The following is a 25,794-nucleotide window of genomic DNA, read 5'->3' as shown; positions in this document are numbered from 1 at the left end:
CTTCCAAACTAAATGTTTTGAAGACAGTAATTTAAAATCCTCTCCTCTCTCAAAATTCCAGTGAACGTACTTTAAATAGATGTCCGAGTCATGTTTGTTTCGACAGAAATTTTAGAATCATTAGAATTCTGAGGCCATATTTGTAATTCCCATTTTTTGCCTTTCTAATTTAATCTAAATAAGTCTCCAAAAATTGAAAACTTTTATCCTTTTTCCACCATCACTGATGTCATGAAGGATGTCACATTCTGTATTATTTTGTATAATTTCATTTTAGAAGGTAGCTAACATGTTAAAATGATTTATTATTATTATAACTGTTAATAGCATGTTCTGTCAAATATTCTTAAACACATTTTTTTCACATGAATTCATGAATTCCTAAAAATATGTATTATCACCAATCAGAATATCACATCTGAGAAGCATGACCCAGCAAATGTTAGTATTTCTGCTTTTTATGTTGAATGAAAGTATTAACCTACTCTGTTGTTTGTGTCTTGGTGGTTTCAGCTCCAATGTCACTAATGTACTGCATCTAAGCACCATGATTTTCACGACTGCTGCTTTCCCTGCAGGCACATGAATATCACTTTGCTTTGTTTTCTGGAAAAAGGGGGGGAGAGGGGGGGTCTGATTTGTGACATGCTGTACTGCATCATCACAAGTTTTTACATGCTGGTTAAGGGGGTTTCGCTGTCCTGTGGCTTTAAATGTTTTTGTCTGGTTTTATTTTTATTAATAAAGCCACTTTCTCATTTCACAATTTTCACCTTTGTGGTGCTACAGTAACTGTGTGCTGCCTGTTTGGTCTTCTTGTCTGCTTTTTTTAGATCTATATCTTTATTTATTTTTTCACTTATTTTATTCCTTAGTAGATTTGTAGGTATATTTATGTGTCTATAAATATTGACATACAGATACATGATAAAAATTAGAAAAAAACTGAATCTTGACTCGTGACTTTCCAAACAGTTTGACTCAGTGTTACAAGTAGGGGTCAGATAAACATGGTATTAACATGTCTCCTGAGCGATCGGAACACACAAGTGGATGGCACCATGTATCGTTAGCCTCATAGCATAATTGCTTAAATCATATTTTAAGGTTTTCAGTAAAGAAGGAAAAACACATTCCAAGTCATGTGACTCGAGTCCACACCTCTGCAGTTCACAATTCCAGTGATCGACTGAAAGTACATTTACTTTATAGAAAGTTGAAGAAATATGAGCTAGCTTACCAGATTAATCAAAGAGAAGAGCTAATGCTTCACATGTGGTCAGCTGAGCCCTACTTTTCATGGGGGCTGCCATCTTTGTATGTAGCGTCAAAAATGTAAGTCAAAAGAGATGACTTAGGCAGAAAGTGATTTTGGAATGTAAAAAGCATTCTGATAGGCTAAGGACTTAGCCAATGAATCGGTGAATCAGCAGCGTTAGGAGAGTAGAGTTAGGCCAATATCACAATTTGGCCAAAATATGACTTAGGCAATTATGCTATGAGGCTAACGGTATGAGTGTTCAAGCACATGTGTCTCCTTTTATGTCTCCATTGACCACTTGTGGTCATAAAACACTTTCAGGCTGCATAAATGCAAACTAGCAAGTTAAACCCTTTCAGAGCATGTGATTCTAAACTTTGATCATGAAGCCTGATGTTCCTTTAAAGTTGTGTGTATAGTCAACATATAAGAACTACACTGCTGACTGGATTTTCTCTGCAAGAGATCCATGTTGTAAAACATCTGTACTGTCACAGCACTGCATTACCATGAACTGTGCTCCTCTTGGTTCTAATTAATATCATCTACGCTATTTAGCTTGTTGATCACATCTTTTACTTCAAGAGGCATTCTCCAACTCTGTCCTCCTCAGTGTGGGATCTTCCTGTGTTAAAGATTATATCCTGTAAGTGAAGCTGTCCACTTGCGATCCAATCACCCAGGCCTGACGTTCATACAATGTGTAAAGCGAGTCAGAGATACATTTTGCTTCCAGGCACATGCCCCCTTTTTTATTCTCGTTTTGAGGTATTTAGGCTTAGGTTGATAAATCAAAAAAGACACACACATCCCTCAGTGGGTGCTGGATCCAAAAAAACAAAGAAAGGTAAGGAAAGCAAAAACAAGATCTGCACACATCCTGCTCGGGAGCTTCTTAATGTGCAGATCTTGTTTTACTTTCCTTGCATTCAGGCTTGTTTTCGTTGATTAATCTTGAATGTATAATCAAAGGAATAACAATGTACAAAGTCAGTAGTGTCTCATGTGTTTATGTTGCGTGTTAAAGGACATCACCTCTACTTTAATCTTGACGTCCTCTCGTGTTGCTATTAGCTCATCCAGTGTCTTCTGGGCGTTCTCCATGTGGCTGCAGTACTGACCGTAGATCAACAACCTGGAAATGGACCACAACATCATCAACAATGGTTCACTATAATACCGTGTCACAGCTCCTCATTCTGCAATTATCCTGTGAAAGCTTTCTGAAAACAATCATGAAGATATATATATATATATATATATATATATCTTTTGCTGAAGGTGAAGAAAGTGTAAAACTGTTTTCAGTAGACCTGATATGGTGAACCATTCAAGTACTACAGAGACAAAAAGAATTACAGGCTTCCTGATTACATTCCATTTTTAAGCTGCTAACTGCATTCACTCCAACAAGGCCCTCTGCAGCTGAACACTTAAAATGTTCTTGCTCATCACAATAAAATATTAATGTCTGTTAAGAGAAATCTGCAGCTGAGATTTGGAGTCAGATACTTTTTGCTTCCTCTGTGAGAGAACTCCCAGACATGAGGGCACATAAAACCTGTCCATAGCTTAGAGTACAGTTCAAATCTAAATGTGAGGTTCAAACAGGAATAATGAGGTTATTCTTTATCATCAAAATGTTGGAATTATATCATTTCTCTGGAAAAACATAGAGACAAGGAAAGTTGCTGCCATTCAGCAATTAGCTTTTCAGTGGTGATGGTCTGGGAGCCTTCAGGCAACGTACTGCACATTAATTATTCGATTAATAACACAATTTGAGCGGTCAGCCTGAGAGTCATTAGGAACTATATGAGCCAGATAAATGAATGTGTATAAATGAATTATGATTAGAACTGGACGTGAATACCATGAATAAGAAATTACTGAATTCTGATCCCAGGGTGACATTTAGAGGGGCCCGCATCCTCTTGCAGACTCACTGTATTCACAGAGCACTAATGACAGACGCTGCTTTATATCAGTTGCTCAGCAGAGCCCCTCTTATCAGCGTGAGTTAAAAAAAAAATCTCTTAATTTCAAGCCGTGAGGATATGAGAAGTGCGTTCATTAGATAATACAATGGGACCCTGACACAGATCTGTGGGTTCAGCTGGGAGGAAGTTCAAAGTCATCTTGCCTGGAGGATGCCACTGCACGTGGCACACATTCCTCCTGCTCACTCACTCACTGACTCAAAGTAGAGCATTGGCACGGCTGGTATAGTGCTAAACCCCTCCCACCCTCTGCGCTCCTTCACCCCACCCCAGGAGAGCTGGCTCCCTGAAGTCTAATTAAGCCTCTTATAGATCTGTGACAGAGACAAGAGATAGACTGCAAAAACAGCAACCAGTGAAAAGTTTGAATGAAGGAGCAGAGATAAAAGTTCAGGAAATAAACTACATGACATGATACCTGACCTTTTCCCTACAGACATACATGTTATGTGCTTAGTTTTAGATGACATAATCATTGTTTTTCTTTAGTCATTTAACTTTTAACAGTTCAATGTTAATGTGGTGATTTTGCTTCCTCATCTTGGCCTATAGGGTTTCATTCAACTTTATTATTTTATGAGCATGGAATACTGCAAGATGACATACATCCTTTAGTTATTGAACAGGAATAAATATTAATTAACTTATTTCACCATGTCATGTTGTTTTAATTCTGCTGATTCATCGTTTATTGCATTTGTTCTTGTTCTCATTGTCTGTTGTTCGTTCCTTTATGTTTCTTTTTTATGTTACTGTCTTAGCCAAGAATCCTCTGTCAAAGAGGAATATTGATGGTAAAATACAGCTAAAAAAACAAAACAGATTCACTTTCTTAATGTTTCACGGACAATTATGAAGTAAGACTATTTTCCTTGGATTCTAGAATGATTGCAGTTCCAGTTCTGTACTCTTTGTTTTGGGGCTTTTTGTGCCTTTAATGGAGAGATAGGACAGTTGATAGAGCTGGAAGTTCTATTCTTTATTCTGAAACACGTGCATAATCTCTCAATGTTGTCTGTAAAATTGTGTATCGGTTTGATATTATGCCAGAGGCTGAGTTCTTACAACTGAACCAGAATCTTTCTCTTGAAAAGCAGACTTTTCTGTCATATCCATTCATCAGTTGGTCATCTTCTTCTCCTTACAGCTCCACTCCTTATGATCACTCGAACTTTAACAGGAGCCCAGGAGACGCTCTCACTACAGCCTCCCTGCAGTTAGTCTTCTACCTGGGTTAAACTGGCCCTGGGCTAACAAGCTCCTGATTAAGACTTGATCCACACTCGGGGAGACAGGTCCCCTCAGCTTTCATCCATCCAGGACAACTTAAGTTATTGAGATAAATGAGTGGTTGATCCTTTATATAACAGCAGGTGGACTGTGCAGCACAGCATGGATTGCGGCACCCATCATATATTTATTTATATGACATGGAGAGCTTCTTTAAAAGCTTCAAGATACATTTTGGGGCTTTTTGGGCTTTTATTAGAGAGACAGGACAGTGGATAGAGTCTGAAATGAGAGTGAGAGAGAGAGTGGGGAGTGACACTCAACAAAGATCCACAGGTCGGATTTGAATCTGGGCTGCCCGCTTTGTGGACTGTAGCCTCTCTAGATGAGGAGCAAACTAACCCACTAGGCCACTTTGCACCCCAACATGTCAGTCTTCTCAAAATGAATGTAGAAAACCCTGGTGGTAAAATAAATGATTGTAAGATAATTAAAGAAATAATGTAAAAGAGCAACTTGGTGAAGACGAACCAAATGAAGGATGAACACTCACTTCTGCGGTACAAAACGTTTGGTGCTCTTCAACAGGGACGTCTTGTGCAGTTTCTGAATGCTAGATATCATGAAGGTTGTTTTCACGATCGTTTATATTCATCAGTTGGTGGCCTTAATTAAGGAATGTACTCAAAGGGAACAAAATGCGTTTGTTTTTTTTCTTAAATCACTTGCGAGTGAATGAAAATTCAATGAAAATTTCAAAGTGGAATTTGTTTGCTCATCTAGCTGAACTTGAAAGAAGGCTATCCTTTATCTTTTATGTGCACGCGTGTGTGTTTGGGGGTGGAGTGGGAGGATGTGTGGGTGTGCTTGTAAATAAGACATCTTTATGTGTTCCACTATGTGCCTGGTAGCTTAGGAACCAGACAAATGTGTGAGCTAATGTTTTAAATGCTAAAGCTGATGCACCAAACCCCCTCCTGTAATTCAGACATATTCAGCAGATATCACCCTGATCGGACAAATCATACGTATATGAAATATGGGGCAGGTTAACACACTGAGGAATGGCTTTGAAGCATTTTTGTAAAAACACAAGCTAACTTAAGCCCTGTTCAGACCGCTGCTTCAAGCCACCATATTTAGGCCCCTGTGATGTTTAGCCTTCCATCTAAATGTCGCAGAGGTGTAATAGGAGGAAGAAGTGATCCCACCTCTGTACTGCATCGGAGGGAGTTTTAGCGGAGCCAGCGAGGAATCATTATAAGTGTAAAAAGACGGGATGATGGCTGAGCTTAGTTACGACACTTTTGCACAAATAAAAAGCAGTCTGAAAAGGGCTTAATGCTCCTGTGGAGGCACTGGCTAGCTATCCTAGAAGCATACCCTAACTTTAAGAGTTTCATTGCTCTTAATGTCCGTAGGTCCTTTAGAGGCCTTTAGGTCAGTAACTGTCAAAAAGTTCCCTCGAAAACTTCATATCAACTAGGAAAGGGTTCGAATCAAACACCCTTTTCAGAGCTCATGCCCCTAGAAAGAGGTTAAGTCCTCTACAAAGAAGCCTCTGGCTTGACTGCTGATGTCTGCTCCTTTAGAAAAGTCACCCCTTATCTCTCTTCCCACATATATTCTGTCTCTATCTACTCTCTTTTCTAATAAAGGTAAAGGCCGAAAACAAAACAATCTTTAAAATTTGGTGCATCAAAAGTAATTTGCACTTGTGAAGTGGTCTGATGCCTGGAGCAAGCAACATAGATTTCCACAGCCTTAGGGCTTTCTCTAGAGCCGTAATTCAGGCCGGACTTCTAAATCAGTTGCTCAACAAAAAAATCAGGCCTGAATTTGCACATTGTTCCCGTATTCTGTCCAGATGTGCTGCTCTGATGACAAAATGTTACAGCAAGAAACGATAGAAAAGACTATCTGTATCCCCTGTGAACAACAAAACAACTTTATATAAATCCACTGCTTACTCAGGAGCAAGTTTTGATACTCTGTGATTTAAGATATCAGGGCAGGGGTATCTTGATGGACATTTCTCTCCTATCAAATGATGCTCCAGAATCGCTTTAAAACCTAAGTGTTTGCTATATTCACACTGTAAGTAAACAAGAAGCAGGTGAATATACAGATCTCTATAATAAAACCTTTATTTAAGATATCACAGGAAGTATAACTTGATAGACGAATAGCCCCTTTCAAACAATGCTCCATGTTTTGCAAATAACTGCCTGGTAGCACATCTCGATGGGTAGCACTATCTGATAGAACACCGGCCGTACAGGTTGAAAGATAGAATAAAATAAAAAGAAACCCTCCCTCTCCTCCAAATGCCCCTGTAAGTCTGTATTTATTATATTAGAAACTAAAGAGGCTAGTCTAAAGCGTCGTCCTCCTCATTGAGACTGACAATGAAACAAAAGGGCTAATGACATGCAAGCACTCTACTTCCTGCGGCAGGCATCCACTCTTCATACATAATAAGGCCGTGTCATGATAATAAGCTCACTGCTTATTTGACACCACCTCTGGAAACACTGGGTGGGAGGTAAAAACTCATCACATCATTTCCTGTCTTCTCCTTCTCCTTGTGCGTTTTATTTAATGTTTGCAATATAAAACACTTTATAGTACATCAATCAAAGTCTGAATGTAGTATTAAGTATCTTAATCAAACTGCAAATGATGATCTGCATTGAACAAATTTCTGATGCTTCTTTTCAGCATTTTCAACGGCTTATTATGCAAGCAAATATCAAATTTCCTTCGTAGAAGTGTTCACATTAATCATCAGTTCTTGAAAAATTGTACGTTTGCATTGAGTGCATCACAATGTATCATGCCTATCTGTAAGGGTCCCTCAAATGTTGAAAGTGTTTTCTTCCTCATAAAGCATTTGCAAAGATAATAGATTTGAATGTAATCCTTACAGGCTTGCACTTATCTGCTCCCTCCCTTTGCTGATCTTTGATTCCCCCCCGGCCAACAAAAGCTGACATTTACTTCTTCTAGTAAAGCTAATTGTTATATTGTGCAAGCTATAATTAAAAGCAGACCACCATTGGAGTGGAAACAGGCATTAGTATAAAAGAAAAACAGAAGCAGTACAGCCTCTGAACAGCTGCTGTTTGAGACAGTTTCCCTTTTGGGCTAAGAGAGTTCAGCTGGTGCAGTCAAAACTTGCTGTCTACATTATTTTCAGTGTTGTTGATATGGCCCTGCTGTGCTGGCCTCTTTCATAATGAGGATGCTGTTGTGCATGTTATTTTACAGAAATTGCAATTTTGACTTACCGCGCCCTGGGCCTTCACCCCCATCCCCACCCCCCTCGTGCAGCCCTGCAAGCCGAGTCAAACGACTGGGAAATTCTCCGAGCAAACCAGAACTGACAGGCTGTGGAGCCAGCTAATATTCTGTGACACATGGCATTGGGACCCCCTCACCTCCATTCAACACATTCAGCACACAGCAAATGGAGGAGAACATAGAGCAAAGACCTCCAATAAAGAGGCTCATAGTGCGGCCATGATTAGGCAATGTGAGCCAGATGACTCCGGAAATGAGTTGGGGAATGTTGGAAATAAGGACATCAACAAGAGGGCACTTAGATGCCCTTTTAGTTTAAAGCTTCCTGTGAGCCCACTTTTCTATTCAGGTCGGCTCTGGCTGTTGAGAAGTGTTTGAGATAAACCAATGACATTTTCACCATGGCATTCACTTCAATGAAAAATAGAACAAAAACAAAATAAACCTTTTCATCTCGTGGACCGACGTGAGAAAAAAAAAGGTACAAGCACATTGTTGTAAAGGTCACAGGGACTTACACGCATAGATAACCGTATTAATTATTCCAAGTCAAGTCCTCAGAATAATCACCAACATGCCTGTTGTCCAAATCCACCGGTCACTGTAGCTTATCGCGACGGACAAGAGGGGCTCATAATGAGGCAGGTATACATGTCAATCACATGAAGAGAGGCAAGAGCCTGTGACGCACGGAATCTGCAAATCTAATGAACTGCTCTCTTAAAATAACCCAGCATTGCATTCTGGGGAATGTCACTGATGGTAAATATGAACGGTGTGTCATCAGAAGATTTGTTTATGAATAGAAGGTAAATGTGAGATGTTTCTGTCAGAAATAAAAGGTCAGAATCCATTAGAAAACAACAAGGTTTGGGTCCCTATTAAGTACTTTTATAACATTGATGTTTATTCTTTTAAATCATATTTCAGTTTATTGGGTCACAATATTTTGGGTTTTACAATCATTTTTCAACACAATATCCTGTCACAGGTAAATGGTAAATGAGCTTGTTTAGCGCTTTTCTAGTCTTCAGACTACTCAAAGTGCTTTTTCACCGCAGGTCACACCTACACATTCACACACTGATGGTAGAGGTTTCTATGTAAAGTGTCCATCATACACATTGTGTATTCATTATAATTATTAATGAGAACATGCCTCTTCATCTTTTCCTGTACAGAATTCATCTTTGCAATATTTATTAAACCAATAAGTTGTAATAGTATACAGTTCATTTCCTTAAATGACAACTAGACAACGGGAAGTAAGGATGATTTATTAATAAGAGGAGCTCAGTGCAGCCACAAAAGAAAGAATAAATGAACGTGAGTAAGTTCATTTTCTGTACTGTGCTCTCAGTTCAAAATGTAAAACTGAACTTTAAGCTAGCTCTATTAAGTGTGAACTTGCACAACACTGCCCAAGACCTATGACTTTAATAACAACATTTCCAGTAAGAATTCTGTTCACTTGCTAATTGAGTCCAACCTCAACAGCCAGCCTCATTTTAATAACATCACAGCTAGCTGCACTTTCAGTCTTGGTGTTTTTGTCTATAAAGACAGTTATGAGGCCCGGATTAATGTACTATTGAACTCTTTTTATTAATTATCTTTAGGCTTATTTATCACATCAGTTAAGAAGGTATACATGACTATACTATTTGAACATTACATGTAAAATACCCAGAATTATTCTTGGATCCATGACTCCCAGTAGACTTGTAAAGACTCAATCCTAGTGGACAACATCTAGTCCACAAATATAGTTAAAAAAAAAAAAATCTGAACAAAATAAGAGGCATCATGTCCTTCATTATGAAAAGCAAAATACCCTAGAAAAGACAATGTAGTTAACCGCAAAACAAGCGAAGCACTGATTTACTTTACGTGTAAGTGCAGTGCTTGTATGTACAGGGAGTGATATAATCTCAAATTGGGAATTATTCAAAAAACTATTTTAGCATCCTTTTGGTAGACAACCAAAACCAGGATTTAAGTCACTATGACCAATTAAACTGATGTTTCTGCTTACTCCCTTCCTTTATTTTTACCAATTATGTCCCTCCATGTGCATAATCTGAGTTTTATCATAACCATCATCCCCCAGTCCTTTACACTGACCATTGCGCTGGCTGAACTCATTTCATCTGGGATTGGGTGCAAATAAGGATTTCCAACCATTGCCCCATCAGATCAGGGAGTCATGAGAAGCTAAATTAAGGAAACAGTAAAAATAGTGCTTGCGTGAGTGTGATAAAGGACAAGAATATGTGCCTGCCTGGATCTATTAGTGGGATTAGAGTCTCCAGTAGTGTCACACTAACTTTGTGTAATATGGCCCCCTCAAGGCTTCAGGAAGAGGCCCTGTGCTGAGCCTATTTCTGTATGCAAACTGATGTTGCCTAAAGAAATAGAATGTGATTGCCTGGTTCAGGTTGGAAGCAGGAGGATGATGAGGGGTAAAAAATGTGTGTGCTATCAGGATCACTGTGCAGGGGATTATAATGCATACTTCTATATGCAAGAACAGGTACATGCTGTGAAGTGTGTGACTCACTCTTGGTAATGGCTGCATCATTAGAGGAGAGTGGCTTATCCATGGCTGTGTATGGAGTCATGTCCAGGGCCAGAACCTATCATCACCGTCATCACCATTACCTATGAAGCAGCGGTACTCAGCACACAGCAGGGAGGCAAATCGCTACTCCCCTCAGGCATGCAAATTACCCACACATTGCACAGCGGCAGGGCAAGATGGAGATCCATCTGAGAAATCCCTGTTCGCCCATAAACCTCAGCTTTCCCCGACTCACAGCGCTTTCATCTCCCAACGACACATAAATCTCCTGCTAATCAAGTCCTTTCCTCAAACGCTATCAAAGTCTACGTGACAATCTGGAAGAGTTTCTTTCAATGTTCCAAATAAAATGTAAGTGTTTTTGAGATTTTTTATTCGTGAAACATAAAAGATAAGACAGGCAGCTGGATTGGAATTGAAAAATCTTTTTTAACTTGGCTCCACTGGCTCCCAGTTACTGCTTGTATCAAATTAAAAACTCTGCTACTCGCTAAAAAAACAGCGACAAAAATGGCGCCTACTTACCTAAACTCTATCATCCCTCCCGCCCCCTCTACTTTGCCAATAAAAGGTGTCTGATCCAACCTTCACAACAGGGTCCTAAGTCTTTAGCTAGACTCTTCTCCTCTGTCGCCACCCCGGTGGTGGAACAAACTACCAAACTCCATTTGATCTGCAGAGTCCCTCTGCACCTTTAAGAAAAAGCTAAAGACCAATTTTTTTCATGAACACCTACGCACATATTGATATTGATGATAACAATGATGCTTTCATTTGATAATGACAATCACAATATTTAGGTTTGGTTTTGATGCTGATTAGATCTCTCAAGATCAGCTGTTGATGTTGAACACCTGTGTGTCCGTTCAGACTTAAAGCTGTTCGTTTGCACTTAGTGATGTTGTTTCCTTTTTTCTAGATCCTCACTTGTGTTGTACTAACTTTCTGATGTACAGCGCAATGGATAAAAGTGTCAGCTAAATTAATTGTAGATTGTAGAACTTGAGACTGGATGATTCAAAGAAAGGAATAATGCATGTTTTTCATAAAACAAAATGTATACACCTCATGTATAAGGACACAACTTAATGGATGGGATTGAATTTTAAAAATTAAATCAAGGGTGTTGGAGATTCTGAGTCATGTTTAAAGATGATGAACTGCACATCTAAAAATATACAACAAAGACAACGATGACAAGCTAAAGCAGTCTTAAATGGATTCACTATGAATGTTTTAGTTGAATGGAGAACAATTGGTGGTATGCTCCGTCAGCTTTTCTCCAACATCTTTTGTTTTTATTGACTTATTGTTTGAACACTAATCCCAGAAATCCTCCCACTAATCTGTGGATGCTCAACTTTATGCAACCCTAACAATTTGAGGAGCAGAAAAAGAAAATCCAGCTTCCTGACAGCTACAACAACATTTAAACACTCTGGGCCTGAGTCACCAAGAATGGATTGCTGTTGCTTATAGCTCCAAAACTGTGCATCTTTTGCTCCCTTTATCTGCTCTATCTCAAGGTCTAAATAACAAAGCATATGGTGTTAATGATATTCAGGTGCAAACATGCCCAAAAAGTCCTATTCTGTGCAGTTTGCCCTTGTTTTGTGTTTGAATATGGACACAATGAGTCTGCACCTTTATGCTGTGCGGAGCTGAGCCCTCATTCTGATGTAGCTGTTTTGTTGATGTTAAAATGATGAGCTAGAGGGTTTATTTTGTTGCCGGACTTTAACTAAAAATGCGTGTGGCTGTGCTAAAAATGCATGAGGCTGTTAGCGCTGGTGTTTGTTTTTAAGATGCTTTTTTTGCAATGACTCTTATTGCATATAAAGGGGACAAATCCTTAAAATGACTGCATAATGGCTCATTTAAATATTTGTTACAAGCATCAACACACAGAGATACAGTTTGCTCTGCAGTGCAGTTATAGGTGCATGCATTTCATTTGTAAAGGTTATGCTGGTGCAAAGGTTGTGCATACATTGTGTGCAACAGGCCATCTATATTTATAACGAAAAAATAAAAAATTTGTGCATGTTTGTAACGTAATGCTGAGGTTACTAACCTTTCTTTGAAGTCGAGGAAGATCTTCCCCAAGCCGCTTCCTCCGCTGACCATGTTCACGTCGATGGCTTTCAGAAGAGCCAAGTGGACTTTGATCACCTCCTGAGGGGACATCATAATAAATATTAGAAACAACTGATTGTCATGCAAATGTCTCCCTTAAATACCAGGATGTATACAGTTCAGTGGTGTTTTTTTTTATCCAGACGTGTTCAGTACACAAAGAGCACAGTACGTTATAGTCTGACATAGTCTATGTCTTGACATGTACCAAATGTATCATTTCAAATAAATGCTGTTGATGTAGACATTTTTTTTCAGCTAGTCATTGCAGTTAAATATAATGCTGGTCCAAGTTTTCCATTTCCTGTCTTAACATGCTGTGAAAATAACAATAAAACTATTTGTCAATCCGTCTCCTAGTATTCGTCCCCCTTATCTTGTCAGTGATCCACAGCCATAACCCTATTAGTCAACAAGGCCGGTTTTATTTGTGAAAAATAAAAGGCTCATATTTCAGGCAGGACACTCAAGTCAAGGTTTTTAACTGTTTATTTCAGCAATTTGCATTTTATTTTGCCGGTGTGACTCTGCTCAGGTGCTGCTCTGGAACATATCTGAGTGAAGAGCTGTCCCTGAGCTCACACCACCCCCTTACAGAGTCTGAGATAAACAACTTTTAATGAACATGATTCAGTGCTAAACATTCCAAATAAGTAATGACTAAATGCTAATGCAGGAGGAGGCTGGGGAGAAAGGGGAGTTCCATTTCTGAAGGCACATAGCTACGTGTTTCTGTATGCAGACTGAATAAGAAACAGACATTTACAGTAAATGGTCAATGATTTGTACATGTGTTCATGAAGTGACTTCCTATCATAAGGCCTGAAGTTTGTAACTCATACATCTCTCATGGTGCATTTGTAATTCCAAAATCTCAGCCTAGGCCCTGAAGTCCACCTAGTGTTACTTTCTGAGCACCAGCGTCTGTTTTCAATGAGGAGTGTTTGCAGCAGCAGGCAGCCGTCAGGAAGAAAACCTTGCAACCTTGCACTTTGTCCAAATGATCCACCTTTTTTTTACTCTGAGCGCTTTGAGTTGAAAATCTTAAAACTTTCAGAAGGGAGCTGTTGAAATCACCGACACTCTTTTAAAAATGGATGATATTCCCTGTATTTTTGTCTCCTACGGATCATGCCATGTACCAACATGCTCCTTGCTCTGTGTTCAGACAAAGTAGGAGGGCAAGCATATTCCGTTTGATGCTCATAGTGAAGGGTGAAAACAGTCTTTTAAGAGACGGTTGTCATAGAGACAACAAGACGCAAGTGCAGCACTTTTATTCTCAGGGCACAAGCATTTCATCCAAGTGCTGCAGAGTGCACAGCCAGCTGCTTTCTGAACCTTTCTTTTCTCTGACTGCATTTCACCGCCATGGTACCTATACTCTGAAGCAGGAGCTAAAAAGGATCCACTGAACGGGTTCTAGGAACTAAAACAGTTCTCAGTTCCTGCGGTGCGGAAGCAATAATAAAGGGTTGCAACAGTTCCTAGAACTATAAAAAAAAACATGTAGTATAGAATACTAGAATAGGATACGTTTTTTTTTGCCCACCAGATGTGGAATGTCTGTCATATGTATGTCAGAAGTCAGGAGTGAAAAAACAAGATAAAAGACCATTTGATATGTGTTTTTTAAATCCTTAATTTGGTGTCGTTCTACAGCCTAAATGTGCTTTTGTTAATTAGTATATTACAGAAACTCTTGGCAAGTAGTGAATTAGCTGGGACAAATAGCTGGAGTTGTTCTTGTTGTATGTTCTTCAATGTATTCAGAGTTTAGAAAAAGGTCTGATACCAAGATGCTGTACGGTTTGTTGTGATTGTATTATTGACCAAGTTTTGCAGCAAGAGTTTTAGCCAACTCTTCTCAAACAGATTGAAAGGAAATAACATTTTGTTTTCCCCACTGTGATGAAAACACTGAAGCCTAACACGTGTAAACCGAACCGTGAATTTTTCCAATAGCGTCACACGGCTAACTTACACAAATGTTACACATCCTGTCATTCATTCAGCCATCCATACACATATTGAATTATTCACACGGTGTGCGGCACACCCAGGCGTGCTGTATATTCATCATTTTCTCTGCTTGAGCTGATACTCACCTCCAGATTGACAAAGATAGCCTCCATGTCCTGTGGACTCAAGACTTGCTTCAATGGGATCATGTAATTCTAAAGAGAAATAAGAGACACATTTGTTTAAAAGAAAAAAAAAAAAAAAAAAATATATATATATATATATATATATAGGAATATGGAAAACTAATGCTTTTGCTGTATTGAGCAAAAGATCTGCAAGAATTTTCTGATATTTAGCTACACTGTGGAAAAACAGCAGCCATATTGTTGTGCACAAACATGTGCACAACAGCACCTGCTATGAATGCATTTGCACAACGCTTGTCTATGCTGCAGCCTGCTTGAACTCTAAGAGAGGAAAACCTGCTTATTGTTTCAATAAAATTGTTTTATGGTTGTCACATTCCATCATCGTAAATATAACAAATACATCAACTAAGAAGCAATGAAGAGATGACAGGCTTTATTAACCCCAACTCAATTAAGCTTAACGAGTCCTCTGATCATAAGAAGGTTATTTATTCCCATTTAGTCCCGTGTTGGCCCCCGACGCGGAAAACACAGGATACACATTTGGTTTAATGAAATTAGAGAGGCTGATGATTTGTGGGGCCTCTATCACATCGCAATGTCAGAGAGAGAAAAGTGATGTGTTAGCCGCGCTGATCTCAGCTGAGGTTCATTTTCACAGTGAGAGAGACGGTGTGTGTGTGTGTGTGTGTGTGTGTGTGTGTGTGTGTGTGTGTGTGAGAGAGAGACAGACAGAGAGAGAGAGAGACAGAGATTATGACTCTTGAAGCACACAAAATCTGCATTTCTCTAATGGAAAAACCTTGGAAGTAACAAGCAAGGATTTCCTTTTTTAAGGATAAAATCTCCAACACTTGTTGCCCGTGTGTGCAGCACTGTATACGTTCAGGTATATGTCCCTGAACCTGTGATGTGCAGGTCTATACTTAAACCCCCAGGGGTCATAGTCTCCTGTGGGGGCTGAGCTAATAATAACCAAATTGATCTGCCCCTGACATTTGTGCCCCCCAATGAATCAGCCAATAGCTGACATTTCCATGCTGCGACCCGACCCACAGGCCCCGGAACACAAAGAAGACAGCAGGACAAAAGGATACTCCAACATGCTGCACCGCTACTTCCAGGATATATAAATACACATATATGAGCCCGTTCAAATGGATGTGCACTGACACATTCTCACACTCACCTTCTCAATGTCCTCCAATGTCTTGTAGTACTTTGCTTCAGTCTCCTGGATCTCCACTAAGCAGCAATTTCTCTTATCATCTTCAGTCATACCCATTTTCTACGGAGAAAATCGGACAGATGTTATTACAAGAACATCACATTGTATGATTGTTAGGCTTGTCATTTAATTGACAACACATTTGCCTTGTTTCTGTTATAATTGGTTACTGTTATAAGTGAGACTATGGAGAATTATGTTTGTTGTTCTTTAGTGATGATTTCTAGTTCAAGCCAGTGTCCCATGTTCTATCTACAGATTTGATAAGAAAGCATAACTGGGGATTGAAAGGGACCAAAACATTTTTTTTCTTCAGACAGAGCTTTGCACTTTCAAAATACCCAGGGTTACTTTAGTATTTTGAACATTTTTTTGTCGACTGTTACAGGGGCAACGGTAGCGAAGACTGGAATACTCCTATCGGGTAGCCCAGGTTAGAATCCAGCCTGTGGCTCCTTTCGCCGCATCTTCTTCCCTACTCTTTCTCTCCTCCCCAATATCAGACTCCATCACCTGTCATGTCTCTAAATAATGGCATATAAATCCCCCAAATTCACCTTAAAAAAAATGCCTAGCGTCAAAGGTGATTGGTTGAATTCATTTTTAAAATGTGTCAAATGTATTCACTGACTTCTGACACGTCTAGATTTTCTCTTCATTTACGACATATTAGACAGTTGCATTATTTTATTGTAGTCTCTATAGTGATGATTTCTAGTTTAAGGGTGAATGTGCCAAAATGCAAAAACAATTTGCAATTTGGGTTTTTGGTTTCTTTTAATTTCCAAACAGCGCAAAACCTGTAAGCACAGTCCTGACAATGGATCCATCAAATTGCATTATCTCTGTAAGATAATGAAGTGCAGTCTTCCTCAATCAACTCTACACTTAAACTGAATTACCATGCAACCATAAGGAACCACTGACAAACATGTCTGCAGATTCGATGTTAACAATGATGGACGACACGACTCAAACAGCCTTCAAGAGTCTATTTTACAATGTCAAAAAACTACAGGAGCTACAGCACTGTCCTTCAGGTTGGACTCTACGAGCTTGTAACTCTGTGTGGGTGGACTAGCCAGAGGAACAAGGAATATTTATGTAAATTTAGACGCTTCAAGGTTTTCAGTCTATGTCCATGCAAGCAGGGGTGTTGTGAGGGGGTGGAAGATGATGGGGAAAGACACAAACGTATCTGCATAAAACATTTCTCATGAGACAAGACGTCTGGGTCAGTCTACATGTACTAACATGGCATGATTTTCTTTGAAAGAACAATGCACTGACTGCTCAAAACAGCATGTTTAAATCCTAGAAAGCTATAGGTTTCAACTCTGTAAAGGTTTTTGATGCTTTAGCTGTGAAATGAGTAGCCCAGCTGGTGAATTACCATCTAGGACAGTTTTGGCTGTTTCAAAATAAGCAATGACAACAAAAAGTTTGGACTAACTATGTACAAACGCATGTCCAGTCCAGGCCTCAATCCAACATGTAATCAACCAATCAGAAGCAGGACTCAAAGCCAGCAGGATAACGGCTATTGTCTTGTTCTTTCAGGTTTAATATGGCAGCTGTGTTCATCGGTGATGTCAGTTAACGCTGTAGTCACCAAGCTGAAGTCACCAAGCTGAAGTCACAACGGTCTCCAATGGGCCCTGATTCAGACTTTGAACCAGATGGGATCCCCCTTTTTTTTTTCTCTCGATTGGCTCAGCTCAGTGTTGTAATTGGCATGGCGTTCTCTTGGGACTTTGATTTAAATGAAGTGTTGAAGGGAGTTAGCTGACAGGGTGGGGATGAGTCACAAGCACATGAGCACTCACCTGCATGTATCTGATCTGCAGCACGGAAAAGGCAAAGCAGTGCAAGTCAGAAGTCAAATTTACCAAACGTTATGCAAGAAATACAAAAAGTGTGTTAAGGGAAAGGAAGCCATTCAAATGCATATCATATAGATGTAAAAAGGGAAGTGGGAGAGGGTGTGATTGTGTCACTATATGTTTTGAACTTACAGAGAAATCCTTACAGAAAATGGATTACATCCAAATAAAAGTCTGTTACTAGAAAATGTAATACTTACTGTAAGTCATGTAACCTTAAAATGGCATCAGATTTACAGTATAACCAACACTCCAGACAAACCACTATCAATAACTAAAGCCAAACAAAGACACGGAAATCAACTGTGACACTAAATTCTTACCATGGGTTGTCGTACTTCCACCTTAATGATGTCCTCATAGATGTCATCGCCATCGTCCTCACACGGCACACAGTCGTAGATGTCATCCTCACCCACGTCATGCTCACTGTGAAAAGAGAGAGCCTTCTGTCACTTCATGAACAGAACCATGGATAAATATATACTGAACCTTCAAAAGAGATGAGGAGGAAGCACATCTAAAACATGTGCATCAACCTATAATATCCGTTATAGCACATTGTTAATTATTACAATGTGGAGACTGTATACTACAATTAGTCTATTAAAATGCAATGATAGTATAAATTAGTAATGTTAATTAAATGGGCCTCAACAATGCTGTAGAACCAGCAGATGTACAAGAGCAATGCACAGTTGAATGAACATGTGGTACTAGAATAGAATAGAATAGAACATAAAGTCTTTATTTTATCATAATAATTCTATATAATCATTATTAATAATTAAAATAAAATAAGGCAGGCAGAAATGTCTGGGCCCCTGAAAGGCCCAGGCAACGGGCCCTTCCAGAATATGATTTAAATCAACGTATCTCCATGTGACTGGTCCCCAGAAAGCTTTCCCCTAAAGAGGGATCCCTTATGGGCGGCCTTAGGGGGTCAATGGTGCATGTTTGAGTTTTGTGTGGTTGGACATTTGACTTGCCAACTAAGTTAGTTGAATTGTAGCATATTTTCCTGAACTTGTGTTTATAGTTAGAGATCTTGCGGGGGAGGGGGGAGGGGGGGTTTGGTTGCCACGGGAAACAGGAAGTAGGGAGGGATTGCCAATGTGCAGCTTTACATAAATATACCCACATGATAACTGATGACAGAAATCCAGATTATGTTTTGCCTCTTAACAACATGGTTGATAAATTCATAATGATGATTCCTCACACATGTGATATATAAATGTATATGCTGCCTGAACATCAATAATCAAAAATTCATCAGAAAAAAAGGTAATTGGACACAGAATGTTTAAAGCTTACAAATAAGTATATGTATTGTTTCATGTTTCAAAATTCAACGTAATCAATTTTGTGTTAAAAAAGATCAATCCTGGGTTTTTATTACAAAAATATTTCTTATTATGACACACTAAGTATGTATTTCAAAATATATTTTTGTACTGTAAAAAAAAAAAAAGCATTTTGTTCAGACAAAACCTTTTCACTTTTTGATGTGATACTCTTTTAGTTTTTAGAGTTTGTATTCCTGTCTTTTCAGTAAGAAGCAGACATCGCATCAAAACACAACCTGAACTCAAAACAACAACTACTTTCACTTTGCCCCAAAAGACTCATTATGTCCCTTTTAAACTACTGTGACAGCCGAGAGGCACGGAGCAGTCAAAGCACTGCGAGCTCATTATCTTTCACAAGCCCTGCCTGTAGAGTCCTATTGGTGTTCCGAGCGTGGGGACACAGAACTCAATGTTCAGAAACCGCCGCTGCTCTGCGTTATTGAGTGGCATTTCCCTTTAATGTGTTTATGTTGCTTTGGCACCCAGCTAGCTAACTGACCTTTAATTAGGCAAGCAGCCAGCAGAGAAAAGACAGTTACTGTGGAGAGGAGCGTCGTCTGGGAAAGAATCCTTGTGCTCCCAGAGTCCACACAGAATCTCCCTCTGTTGTGTAAAAGCAATTATTGTTTTGGAAACTTATTGAGGCGGTGGAGATGCCTCAGCAGGATTTCACTTTGGCTGTGGGCCCACATCGATGTAGTTAATAAACAGGGAGCTTAAGGTCGCCAAAAATGGAAATAAATGATTACAAACTGTAAATAAATAAAGATAGTAAAGAGGTGCCTGCTAAATAATGGAGGACAAAGTCTGGCAACTGTTTTTTCCTCATTTGCACAAAAGTCCACTCACATTACTTGTAATGAGGTGCAGTATAATGCCCATGTTTAATGTTTCCATTGATTCAGTTAATTTACATTGTTGGCTCAAACTTAATACCCCTTTAAAAACCTACATTACGGCAAATTGGCAACTATTACAGGAAATGTTTGGATTGTACATGATACATAATATGGACATGATTACAAGCTATAATCTGGAGTTTCTCAAAGATTTCCAAGCAGATATAGCAACACTTCATAAAGATGGAGACTGACATAAAGCCATGTTAAATGTTCAAATGTAAATGTGTTTCCACTGTGGGGAACCAAGGTTTAAATATAGTGACTAGACTTTCCTTCTCTGGTGGCAATACTTTCCAAAAGTACAGGGACTTTCTGGGTTTCTTTCTAGATCATGTTTCCAATTGGTGGACTAAAGGTGTAGCCTTTTCTCAGCCATCCCGCCTGCAGGGCCTGCTATTGGGTTTTTGCCCTTCTGTCGCTGGTGGGCGGTGGTCCGCCACACCTGGGCAGACCTGGCCAGTCTCCCAGGTGTAGGCTATTGAAGATTGGGCAGTCAACCTCTCATTCTCTCTCATCCACTCCAAGCATCACACCTTCTCCTTAATTGCACCATGATTTGTTGTAGTCTGATTATGTTAGTTTAGTTTGACAATATGCCGCACACACCACAGTTGACACACTGGTTGAATTACAAACACACCTCATCCTCTTTGTAAATTGGTTATTTTTTGGGGGTACTTTGTAATAAACTTTACGCCACTTAGTTATAACCGTTTGTTTTTGTCACGCCTTAAGAGCCGGGTCGTGACACAGCGAACCAACTTAATGTGTCATCAGAACACAATGGCAGCTTGAGGTAGCTTCCTCTAAAAAAAAAAAAAACTCTTGGGAATGTCTCATAATGTGTTCTGATTTTACTCAGTTGTGACCAAAAACATGCAAGTCGTCTTACTGACGTCAATTTTACATTTCTGAAGTATAGAGTTTTGGAGCCCAACTTTGGTGGTCAACACATAAGAAATGACTATTACTAAACTAACCTCGTGGTTTAAGTGGAAATTTTGTGTGGAAAAAAATAAGCCAAGGCTTTAATCAAAATGCTATTTTGTAGTCAAGTCAAGCTCATTTTCATCTTTCATTGACATCTACAGAAAGTACAGGGACATTTGGGTGTGCTTTGCAGTGTTGGATGTTTCTGATTGGTGAACTAAAAGTGTAGCTTCAGCCAGTTTACAGCCTCGACAAGGAAAGCATACCTATAAAACCATTAACAATACGTTTACCAACTAGTAATTCTGGTGTAGACTATAGCAAAGGTGATTACGTTTAACCTTGTAACTGATGAAATGTACAACTAGTCAACTGAGCAACAGGTTAAGATGGGGAGCTGAAGAAGCTGTCAGTGAGATGCATAAATCAAGTGTGCATAAATCAGCCTTCATATAGTGGAACAAGATGGGTTACAAGAAAAAGAAAACACAAACAGTATGTAACAATAAAGTATCTAGACATTAACTATTCATACAGGCACTGTTTGCCTGTATGAAGATCTAGTATTAACATTTTGCCAATAAAGGTTTGTTTGCAAGTTAGACAGTGTGCAGGAGTTTACCATTGTGTCTTTGATTGACAAAAAATGGGGCACAATCAACAGGTCACACTAATACTCCATTCACCTTGTTTAAGTTCACCAGCATTCACCCGTCCCTTTCTGAAGGTTGGGAAACTGAATACATAAACAATATCAATAAATACAAATTGTGGGTTAAGTGGTTCTTGAAGGGGACTAAGTTTTAAGCTTTGCCCCTCTGCTGAAATGTCCTTGAGCAGGACGCATAAAGCCCACCAGCTCAAGGAATGCTATTTTGCTATCTGACCCGGCTTGATCAGCGGACAGAGAAAGGAGGATTTCTCGTCTTGGATTTCTTATCCAAATATATCCGTCTGGGCCCCCAACATAAGTATTCTTTACGATGATTCTTGAAAAAGGGGCTATAACCTGGCTGTCCTCGCACCAATCCAGGTTTAAACAAGGGAGTTTTACAAGAGTCCACAAAATAGGATATTTTGAAAGGATTTTTTTTAATGAATAAATGTGTTCTTAAGCAAGATTTACAGGCATACATTATAAAAATTACAGGTTTTAGGATTTGCTCCATAGTGATACAACCGCCTGAATCTGCCATCTCTGTGACAACATTCTTTGACCGTCAGCATGAAAAGGGGACATAAATTATCAGAGAAGATGGAGCTGCCCTCTATCAAATATTCAGCCTGTCGTCATGCTCGTGCAGGGCCTGTTTGAAGTTTTAATTGAGGTGGCTCGGTTCACTCTCGGCCCTGTTCTCCTTCGGTCTTCATTAAGTAAAAGTGGCTGATGTTGAATACTGACGAGGCGCTGTGTGGGAGGACAGTGGCCAGCCAGCCGACGCTGTCCCCTCGGTGTCTCCTGTCTGAACTCTGAAGGCTCCACAGAGACCCACGCGTTGCATGGCAGGGAAGATTCAGAGTGCAGATGTTGTACTTCGTTTTTGCTTCAATACCCCAGGGAGAGCATTACTATGCGACTGAGGTCTGGTGCTAAGATATTAATAAATCCTGTGTAAAGATCTAAGATGAGGAGGATCTCTGAGGAGAGGATGCTGTGTTCCTCTAGCTTCCATCTATTGATCCTCAACTTGTACTGACATTAGTGATAGCTTTTAAAACAGAAATATTCTATTGATCAGTCATGACATTTAAGCCACTTCCTCTTTCCCAGTTGGTCATTTTGTCAATATCCAATGATCCTTTTGGTCCAACAATTCAAGTCAAGATATTTTTAATGCATTTCATCATTGATTACTTATTGATTACTAAATTTGACTGACATGGCTTTACAATTTTAGAGGGAAAGCTTCTCATTCATCAAATTTAATTTCAGACAACCAGAGTCGATTTGGCCTGTTTCCTAAATAGATGACCTGTAGTGATTATTCCAAATATGAGCCAGATGATTCAGTACATTCCAAGGATTGTAAAGGCCCAATTCACTATGCCTTATTGTTTTTGATCAGGAATTCCCAAACAGCGCAATGCTTGGGACCCCCATATACTCTTTAGCCTCTAGCGGGTTCCCCCGTCTTGTGACATTTATTTAACTCCTTGTGCATATCAATGGCAAATTTATCAATGGAAACTTCTTAATATCTTTCCTTATGTCTAAAATACAAGATTAAAATTTGATTGCTGCAAATAATGATGTTAATAAATCTTTAGTTTTATCCATTCCCTGTCATGATTTTGTTTTGTATTTTGTAGATTTTCTGAGTTTCCCGTTTTTTCCAAGTGTTGCTTGTTTCCCCTTTCTGGTTTGAACGAAGTCAGTTTTAGTTTTTGCCTTTTTTTTGTTCAAATATTTGTTTTTTGTTTGATCTGCATTTGGGTCCAGTTCATATGTTTCCAACACCCGTGACATTGCCCCTTCTTCCCTCCAAGTTTCCGTGACCCTTTGGGGGGGGCCCCCCCTTTTAAAAACAATGTTTAGGTTACCAGTACAAGTAAGATCTGAAACCTCCAACAGGTTGTCAATCACGCCCATCATGACAGAAACATTAGCATGTAATATCTTCAGATAGAATTCAATCTGACTGGGAATATTAGTTATGAATTAGCTGCTCGTTAGCTTGTGTACTTTGGTGATGCAGATTGGCACACGCCTTCACACACATGAGAAATGTTGAGGAACTGGAGAATAAAACATGGACAAAATCTCGCTAAATTTACGCTCCATGTACAGTAAGAAATTACGTTTGTGTTAAAATCTGGTCAAGGTTACAAAGGCGTGTGTTAGATAATGGTAGGGGGTTCAGGAAGACAGTATTGATGGTTGCATTTCAGGAGCAAGGGCTTGCACAAGCTGTGTGTGTGTGTTATGTGAAAAGGAAAGCGTGACAAAAGAAAGGGACATATTTCTTCACCACAACTTTACTATTTATGTGCCCTTGTCTCCTGGGCTTTAATGGACAATAATAAATCATTTAAATGCACTCTTGGGTTTATGTTTGTGAGAGGGAGTTGGTATTTGTGTGTGCTCTAGCATGTGTATGCATCAGAATGCATCAGTAAGAAGGGGAGTGGGTGTAGAGACCTGTGGACTCATGAATTAGACCTTATTTTCTGTTTGATTACACAGTGACAGGCCAGAGGGTGTCCAGTGCTTCTGCACGCAACAGGCCTGCTAGCCTATTGCTCTCAGGCCTCAATGCCATGGAGTTAAATCAGTGGAGGAGTATGACACACAATATCAGAGCTATACTCAGCACATGCAGTCACCAAAGGCTGGGATGTGCTTTCAGGTTTGTATTTAAATAATGTTGAGTTTTGTATGCAAAGTTCTTTTTTTCAGCCGTTTAGTGGGTTGCACATAATAAATAATAAAGCAATGCTGGATCTGTTAGCCGATACACAGATTTAGAAACACAAACTCAAAAGTAAACCTTAATGCTCTCATATGTTGAATAAATCCCATGAACTCACAAAATTAAAAACAGAAAACAAAACACAGCCGTTTAAGTACGTGCACAAAGATAGTAGCGGTCAGGGCAGACAGTCGATGCACTGACTCCAGTCACAGTATATAACATCACTCCCCCTTCCATTGGTTCGAGCTGAATTCTCAGCCCACTCGGACTCGTTGCGGAAAAAATACCAAGGATCTGGCAGGAGAAACTCCCGGTGAAGTCAGAGTGAAAAAATCGGCTGTTTGCGTTCACACATTTCAGGTGTTTTCTGCAAGTGTGAAAGCCCATTCAGAAGCATCTTCTAATGAGTATAACTATCTACCTGCACCTCTTTTCAAAGCCACACATCTGTAGTTGTCAGGGTGTTAATTTAGAAGGACACTGGAAAGGCCGTGTTAAGGCCCAGTCATAAAATAAGAGACAACATCTGCAAACAAGCTGATCACAAAAGAGTAAACAAATACCTCATCTGAAGTAAAAAAAAAAAATCCTGATTAGCTGGACAAGAAGAATTACTTTGGGTTCGACAAAAATAAAAGTTACTTCTTAAAAGCAATCAAATAACATACATGTAAATCTATGTCCCCAAACACAGGAAGATATTATTGAATTCCACAGAGTGAACTGTGCGTGTAATTACTCCCCGCTTTTTGAGCCTTACATAACACCAACAGGTTGAAATTTTAATTTATTTCACACCCTGCTAAACTCAGACTCCAACATACCCATGATAACATTAATAACAGAGAATGGCAGCATTGGGTACGAATGAGAAGTAATATGCCAACATGTAATTGCACTGTCTGGGATTAAAAATAATTAAAGGGATTTAACTGGTTGACTATTGAGAGGAAATGTTTTTCAATCAAACAGCCTATATCATATTAAGTCATGTCAGCAGAAGCATTAGTTTAGAGGCAAATAAATGCCAAAGTTTCTTTCTGAATGAGCAAATTACATTATTATAATACAAAAATAAAAATAAACAGAGTGTAAATATATGTTCTGGTGTACTTTTCCAGCTAATGTTTATTAAAAACTCAACTCAACTAACTCTGGAGTCTTTTAGCGGCCGTAGGCAAAAATAGGCAAAAAAAAAAGAGGCCCCTCCAATCAATATTCATCACCATTATCTCATTAATAATCTGACACTGACAAAAAAATGCAAAATGTAAGCAGAAGTTAGCAAAGGTTGTCATTGAAAACTTTGAACATTTTGAGCTGCTGCTGTGGTTTAAAGTCTGTCAGCCCTGCAGACCTTGAGAGCTGAGCGTCAGTGATTCTACCGTTAGTTTTCATGTTTAGTTTAGTTTCTTAGTTATGTCATCCACAGCGAGGACTTCTGAGCTGGGTTGGTGCTTT

The 25,794-nt window shown here is 39.3% G+C and overlaps 1 protein-coding gene across 6 annotated transcripts in view; it reads right to left on the bottom strand.

Moving 5' to 3' along the window:
• vav2 (vav 2 guanine nucleotide exchange factor) overlaps positions 1-25,794 on the bottom strand; it is a 236,145-nt gene that overhangs the window by 28,926 nt on the left and 181,425 nt on the right. For all 6 annotated transcript variants that reach the window (XM_029276750.2, XM_020630586.3, XM_029276749.2 and 3 more), the window contains exons 5-9: positions 18,060-18,165; positions 15,815-15,913; positions 14,620-14,688; positions 12,450-12,550; positions 2,297-2,396 (exon numbers count right to left, since the gene is read on the bottom strand). In XM_029276750.2, coding sequence (XP_029132583.1) covers positions 2,297-2,396; positions 12,450-12,550; positions 14,620-14,688; positions 15,815-15,913; positions 18,060-18,165 — 475 coding nt within the window. The remainder of the gene's footprint in view (positions 1-2,296; positions 2,397-12,449; positions 12,551-14,619; positions 14,689-15,814; positions 15,914-18,059; positions 18,166-25,794) is intronic.

Source organism: Labrus bergylta, chromosome 17 (genome assembly GCF_963930695.1).
Source record: "Labrus bergylta chromosome 17, fLabBer1.1, whole genome shotgun sequence".
In the NCBI taxonomy this organism is placed as follows: Eukaryota; Metazoa; Chordata; class Actinopteri; order Labriformes; family Labridae; genus Labrus; species Labrus bergylta.
Note: the sequence above shows the minus strand (reverse complement) of the source record. Positions and strands in the feature narration are given on the sequence as shown.